The 7,843-nt window shown below is 38.3% G+C and overlaps 1 protein-coding gene across 1 annotated transcript; it reads right to left on the minus strand.

Annotated features, from left to right (window-relative positions):
- Positions 1-1,364: 1,364 nt before the first annotated feature.
- Positions 1,365-7,217, minus strand: Idgf4 (Imaginal disc growth factor 4). Its single transcript, XM_064700338.1, has 4 exons — positions 7,064-7,217; positions 6,532-6,658; positions 2,178-2,738; positions 1,365-2,120 (listed from the first exon to the last, which is right to left on the minus strand). The coding sequence occupies exons 1-4, from the start codon at positions 7,076-7,078 to the stop codon at positions 1,471-1,473; spliced, it is 1,353 nt and encodes a 450-aa protein (XP_064556408.1). The 5' UTR covers positions 7,079-7,217; the 3' UTR covers positions 1,365-1,470.
- Between the last annotated feature and the right edge of the window lie 626 nt (positions 7,218-7,843).

The following is a 7,843-nucleotide window of genomic DNA, read 5'->3' on the forward strand; positions in this document are numbered from 1 at the left end:
CTTTTGATCCAAAAGCCTCCTCTGTCTCTTTATTACTCAATGGGTTCAGGGTATAAAAACGAACTGTATCAGATTTGGCGACTCTAGCTCATAAGCCCAAAGCTCCAAAAATAGGATCTTGATATCGATCCTTTTTGATCGCATGGAAACTATGCAAACTATCGATAGAGTAAAACAAAACCGTACTGCATGAGATTGATACGTTCATATATACAGGCAGTCAGACGGACATGGCTAGATCGATTTGTTTGCTGATTCGAGAATGGGCGAATTTCAACATATCCATAGCAAAAAATAAAAAAAATGTATGCAGAAATTTTTGGAATTTGCGCTAGCTGCTGCTAACACGTGCGCACATAACTGTTGTGTTAACCGATCTTAATGAAATTTTCGACAGTACATCTTATTGTAGAATAGAATATAGAATATTTGCGAATTCTCAAAAAGTCAATTGCATATAAATTGTGGTTAAAATTGGTGAGCACTATAAGTTGGATAATTAACTTGATTTATAACTTTATGGTGGTAACTTTGGTGACTCTAGCTCATATTATTTACCAAAATTGCTCAAAAAACAGGATTTCGATATCGATTTCTATCGATTTCTTGGAAACGGGCAAGTTATCGAATATCGGAAACAAACTCGATCTGCAGTAGGACCTACAGCTAAAATTTAGCTCTTATAGGTTCTGCGTTCATACATACGGACGGACGGAGACACGGACGGATGGACAAACTGACGGTCGGACGGACAGACAGACGGACATGGCTGGATCGACTCGGCTGTTGATGCTGATCAAATATACACTGTATGGGGTCGGAGATGCTTCTTTCTGCCTGTTACATACATTTGCACAAATACATTATAACCTTTTTACTTATTTTTAATGGGTTCAGGGTATGAAACCATATTGAAATTTAAATATCGGCAAGTTAAACTGGCCTGTTTGTGTATGCAAAAGCCACAATGCCAACAAATTGACTCATTTCATTTTAAGTCGCATTTCTTCCTTTTTAAGGAGAGGAGTCATCTTTATGAACTAAACTATTTCTCCTAGCTGACTGAATCGTGATCAACGCACAGCCCAATCCGTAAAAGCTAGCAAGCAGAAATTTACTGTAGTTGATAAATTTCCGGAAATGTGGAAAATCACGAAAATGAAACTTATCCGTTTATCATCAAATCGGTCTCAAACTCATTTTCAAAGATCTTTGTTAAAATTTATTTGAACCTTGGTAGAAAATGCGAGTCAAAGAACAAAGGTCAACGATGCCGCTCTGTTACACCAAGCATACGAATATCTAATGATTTTGGTTTTTAAAAGCGTGGACCATCGCCCATGAACTTACTTATCTTGAAGACGTTGTGTCAACGATTGTACATGGTTTATTATGGATTAGTCCGAATAAAAACAGATACATATAATCGAAGTCGTAAAAATGTGTTACATTTTTGGGAGAATTGACCGCCTATAGCTTATACTTGATAGCGCGCAGAATAGGGTACTTTTCGTTGCCAGTGCAGCCACCGCGGAAGTCATCAAAGCTGAGGTCGACAAGGGCTACGCCTCCCAGTCCCTTGCTCTTTACGAAGGTGGCCTTGATAGCTGCTGTATCGGGATCCTCATATCCTACCCAGAGCCCATTTTCATCCTTATCGTCGGCTGAGCGGTAAGCGTAGCTTCCAAATCGCTTAGTGGGATCGCCCACTTTACGGAGTGGTCCATCAGCGCCCTTAAGATGCTGGTTGGCTTGGTTGGGTAGCTTGGCACATACCTCTGGCCAGCTGTAAAAGCCAGCAGTTTGAGTTTGAACACCGGCGGGGCCGACATTATCGGCATCGGATACAGGCGGTAGGCCAGTCAGGCCGGAATCTTTTGTAAGCTTCCAGACGCGTCCATATGTAGGGATACCTACGTTGATTTTCGAGGCGGGCGCATGGTTGTTCAACCAGTACTGTACCTGGAAGTTTATGTTATGCTCGGGGTTGCGCTCGTTTAGCTCGTAGATAGGCGCCGGGAAGTCAGCTACCTCTGGATTACGCACAGGGGTCTGAAAGTCATACGCGTGTAGATTGACAAAATCCAGATTGTTGATCAAAGCGGGCACATCATAGAACACTGCGTCGATTACAGAATAAAAGTTAATTTGTTTAGATAAGACTCCAAAAAACGTACGTGATGAGTTCACATTGGGCAGTACACTAAGGCCCAGCAGATATCCATCCGGTCGAAAAGCGTTTTTCAACTCACGCACCAGTGCCGTAAATTCCTCCTTGTGCTCCTCAGCCTTCTCATCGACTACATGATCGCCGGAAAAGATCTTCTTGAAGCCTTTCCAGAATGTGCCAATGCCACTATGCACCTTCTTGGGTTTGTTTTTAGGGAACTGCCAGGCCAGATCAAGACCGTCAAAGCCATAGGTCTTAACCAGTGAGTGGGCGCTATTGATGAATGGAATGCGAGCGTTGCTGCTCTCCAACAGTGTCAGATACTTGGAGCTTTCCTCGTCGGTAACATCTTTGTCGCCACCAACGCTAAGAAGAACTTTCAACGCTGGGTACTTCTTCTTTAGACCAGTCACAGAGCGGTACAGGCTGCTGCCAAGATCCAGATCGAGTTTTTCGTTGGTACTGACAAGTTTATTGCTGCTGGGATTTATGCCTGCATAACCGTAGATCAAGTGTGTGCAAAACTGCATTGCTGGCTCCAAATCGTTCAGAGTAAGCTTGGAAAGCCCTGTGTGAAAACGAGACAGCAAGAATAATGAACAAGTAAGAGGTTCTAGTCGGGAGCTCCCGACTATGGGATACCCTGTAGTAATAAAGATAAATTAAAAAAAAAGTTCCCTTGGCAGGATTCGAACTCGCAACATACCGCATTACTTACTGTCGCCCCTACGCAACAGCCACACCAGCCAAAAAAAAATAGTTGGCTCGGCAGGGTTCGAACTCGTGACTGACCGCGCTACTTTCCGCCGCCTTTACTCAATAGCCACACCAATCATCGAGTCATTATGAGAAAAAAGCGAATTAAAAAAGCAGCACAGAAAACAATACAAACACAATTGCAATGATGTTGATAGAATTCAAAGCAGACGCGCATGGATGTGTGCGCGCTTGCTGCTGCACGTGTTTACAGACCAAAACACATTTTCTTTCGTGTTTCTTAACCGATCTGATGAAATTTTCAGTAGTAGGATCTTATTGTACTATAAAATATTCGTGTATTCTCAAAATGACAATTGCATTTAACTTGTGACTTAATTCATAGGCAATACAAGTTGTCATATTAACATGATTTATAGCTTTATGGTGGTAGCGGGGAGGTGGCGGTAGCGATATACTATTCTAGAAGCTACATGTCAAGTTTGGTTACTCTAGCTCTTCTTATTTACCAAAATTGCTCAAAAAAATAGGATAACATTTCGATATTGATTTTTATCGATTACTTGGAAACGGAGCAAGTTATCGATTAAACTCGATCTGCGCATGGACTAGGAGGAACTACATCTAAAATTTTAAATCTCTAGCTCTTATAGGTTCTGAGATCCTTGCGTTCATACATACGGACAGACGGACGGACGGTCGGACAGACAGGCGGGCTAAATCGACTCGGCTGTTAATGCTGATCAAGAATATATATACTTTATGGGGTAGGAGATGTTTCCTTCTGCCTGTTACATACATTTGCACAAATACATTATACCCTTTTAACCCATTTTCAATGGGTTCAGGGTATAAAAAGAAAGAGAGGACAAGTATCTTAGTTTGAACACTGCCTAATCGCATTGTCGTAGCGAATATCCAATTAACAAAAGTTTAGCTTAATTGAGACATCGTCCAAATTGTGTCACATGATTTTCAATTAACAAACACAGCTACAACAGGCATCAACTTGTATGGGCTGTATTTAATTCACACTCTCTACTTGAAAGCTTAGTTCGCTGATCTTGTGCCCACGACTGCTAATGTTAAAAGATGACATCTACAACTTCATAAAGTATACATATATATTCTTGATCAGCATCAGCAGCTGAGTTGCTATAGCAAACTACTCTCTCAATGTTAAAGCTATTTCCTGTTGCAGGCAGTATATTTGTCGGAATATGTCGGATCAGATCACAATATCATATAGCTGCCATATAAAGGGTCGTTCGCAAAATAAAAGTCTTGTACGAATAACTTTTTTATATAAATAATATCTTATTAGAATCGGCCCCTTATATCAGCTATATATAGCTGTCACAGGAACGAGTGGTTGACTATTAATATCGTTTACGAATTATTGATGTCGCCTTGCAAATAAGTCATATTTTAAAAACATCAGAATACCATATCTTCAGAAAAAATCGCTTGCGAAATAAGTTTTCTGTTTTTATACCCTTGCAGAGGGTATTATAATTTTGTCGTGAAACGTGTAACGCATAGAAGGAGACATCTCCGACCCCATAAAGTATATATATTCTTGATCAGTATCAACAGCCGAGTTGATATAGCCATGTCCGTCTGTCCGTCTGTCTGTTTCTATGCGAATAGGAACGATCGGTCGAAAAGTATGTTCTTGTATGAAAAACATTTTTGTTTATAAAGTTATCTTGACTAAACTTGGTATTTATAAGTTTTACTACGCTCCTCATATATATGCAAAATCCTATTAAGATCGGACAACTATATCATATAGCTGCCATAGGAACGATCGGTCGAAAATTAAGTTTTTGTATGGAAAATTTTTATGTTTTTCAAGATATCTTGACGAAACTCGGTACTTATTAGTTTTAATAAGATCCCCATATGTATACAAAATTCTATTAAGATCGGGCTACTATATCATATAGCTGTCATAGGAACGATCGGTCGAAAATTAAGTTGTTGTATGGAAACCTGTTTTGTTTTTCAAGATATCTTAACCATACTCGGCATTAACTATTTTCCCTGTGCTTCTTAGATACGGGCAAAGCACTATGAGCATTTTGAAAAGGTTGGGTCTGCAAGGGTATTAAATCTTCGGTGTGCCGAAGATATCACTTCTTTCTCGTTTTTTATTATTTTGCGAGGAAAAGGTGTCCAAATATTCCTGATTTATGTGTACTATGCAAGAGTCTATATAACTTCAGGTCTCTAGATTTGATAGTCTCTCAAAGACGTGGACGCGTTTATATAGACTGTCATAAATCGACTAAAGTTGTCAATATTATTTTTTTCAATGTTACCTACATTTGCCTTCTATTGTTTTTTACCAATTTTCAACTTGGACTACTTGGTATATTTGCTGTTTAACAGAATAGTATTATGGACAATATATTATACTACAAAAAAACTGTAATTATCACTTAAAAAGCCTCGTTGAGAAATGGTAACAATTAATTTAAATTTATTTTAAATTCTGGAACAAATTAATTTATGTATCCTTTTTTTTTTAATTTAACACCCTTTTTCCGATTTGCCCTTACCAGTTAAATATGTTAACATAGTCACTAAGTAAACAATTATGAAGAGTTAATATACTCAAACAATTTATCAGCGCACTCGTAAGTAAAACGTAAGTATATACATACGCTTACCTAATAAATAAAAGGGATGAGAGACGCGTTAATTGATATTGCTCTTAAGCAAGCATCTTACGTACACGCTGCAAATCGGTGATAACCTTTTCAACTGCTTGCTAAAAATATCACAGCTCACAACTCATAACAATAAGAACAAATAAAACTTGGTAAGTCGCGATTACTCGGCGAACAGACACTCTGGATACAGGTCTGAACTGCCTTTACTCATAGCAGCTGGGATGAAGCTCTCGTGTGCTCTCCCGTCTGTAAAATCTATGTATGTACATGTATATTTATATATATATATATATATATTAACATAAATACAAATATATAATGTATTTTCACATTAGACAAAACTGTTGAATTTTTCGGACACCCCGGCTAAGCCGTGCAAATCTATACTTTCTGCAGTGTTAAAGCAACTAATAACATTTTTCATGTGACAATTATACTGTAAGCAGATAATTATACAGATTGCCACATCCGACAGCAACTCTTAATTGTTATTCCCTGAGCCCATGGAAAATGGGCTTAATGTAAGAGGCAGTAGAAAGCATGAAAGCTAGATACTTCAAATTTTGTATGCAGGTTCCTTTTTTGATACCACTCCTTACTTCCACGAAATGGGAAAAGTCTCGTCTTTAGTAGAGTCGTTCGCTATGTATGTATGTACATACAATGTATTTATTCACATATTTGGGTGTCATATTTAGGCCTTCAAAATGATCGGACCAAAACACCATAGCTTTCCAAGAATGCATTTTCTTAAGTGTGAGGTTAAGGTAAGAACACGGGCCGTGTTGCTTTTGTGTAGGTGTGTCAAGCTAGATTTCGTGTTACGACACCTTGGGTTCAGTGTATTTCCTATTTGGTACACTCCCAACTAGAATATTAATTTTTGTTACCTAGGCTGACTTATTTTTCTTTAATATATACAATACGTAAACATTATTACTTTATACGATAACCGCTTTCTCTTACCTTCCCTGATGAAACTGGCGCCATCGTAGTAACATAGCAGATGAGAGGAGCCTGCAGCTGCGTTGCTTTGACCAATTGTCAGAATGCCCAGGAGCACGGGAAGCAGGGCAAAGAGCTGCATGTTTTGCTGTAATCAGAAAAATACGAACAAAACGAAAGACGTGAGTAAGCTGCAATTACCGTAATTGACGGAACCAAACATTAAGAAACGCCAGTTAAATGCCGGATGCATGCTATGACTCAGAAATGTGTTACAATTGTGCGAGAAATTGCCAAGCAGTCTCGTTTATTTTAGCGACACAAAAAGATCGTAAATAACAGCCGAAAATTAGAAATATAACTCGCCATACAAGCTGTCAACAGCACTTATAATCTAGTCATACAATAATATTGTGAAAAAAAACCGAAACTCTCACAAAAACAAAAAATTTATAAATCAATACTTTTTTGTCTATGTACATACATACATATGTATATACACCAAGGGATTTGGTATTTATATGTATGTATATTGAAACGTTTCACTACTAACTTGTTGTGCTCGCATTGAATGTTAATTTGAAACTGTGCCTAGCTCGAGGTGAGACAATCTTAAAGTGAACTCGATGAGAATACTGTAGAAGCAAAACTGTGACTGAAACTGAAATAAGGTAAAGACGACAGCAGCAGCAAAAGCAACAACGAGCAACGACAACAATGCGAAGCACAAAAATCAACACAAAAGCTGTGCGAACGAAATGAGAATGAAACGCGACTTGAAAATGAAATCATAAAGTGGGCGATAAAAATCAACAAAACAGAGCAACAAAGCTTCAACCGAGGTTCGATTAAAACACTGTCGCTATACATCACTTCGCACTTATGTACGCACACACATGCATATAAGCATGCAATTTTACGTGCTATGTTAAGTTTGTTCGAATATGTATGTATGTACATATGTATATGAATGTGGGTCTAAGGTTATCCATGTGTACATATGTATATCGAATGATATCATTTAATAACGACTAATGAAAATATACTATGCATATGCTTACACACATAAATGTACATCTGAACATGTAAAGCCATACGCATACCTACAAAAACTAGCTAGTTATAGTCAAGAGGGACTGACTAGAAGATACCCTCTGTTTGTATTTCTTATAGCAGCTGGAGATTTGACATTTTGCACGTAGATCCTTCTTATGCACGAACAGATGGAATTTATTTAACTCAAAGATAGCTCGCCCAGTTTCCACGAAGTCAACATATAAGCTAAAATACTGAATTTGGAATATACATATGTATGTAGGTACATTAGACTGTA

This window comes from Drosophila montana, unplaced genomic scaffold (genome assembly GCF_035044405.1).
Source record: "Drosophila montana isolate Dmon_TW-CO22-7 unplaced genomic scaffold, ASM3504440v1 contig_1741_1, whole genome shotgun sequence".
NCBI lineage: Eukaryota > Metazoa > Arthropoda > Insecta > Diptera > Drosophilidae > Drosophila > Drosophila montana.

Coding starts and splice junctions, on each gene's coding strand:
- Idgf4 (XM_064700338.1), bottom strand. Junction 2,739..6,531: donor CGCCAGTTTCATCAGGGAAG/GTAAGAGAAAGC, acceptor GTTTTCACACAG/GGCTTTCCAAGCTTACTCTG. Junction 2,121..2,177: donor GCCCAATGTGAACTCATCAC/GTACGTTTTTTG, acceptor TAATCGACGCAG/TGTTCTATGATGTGCCCGCT.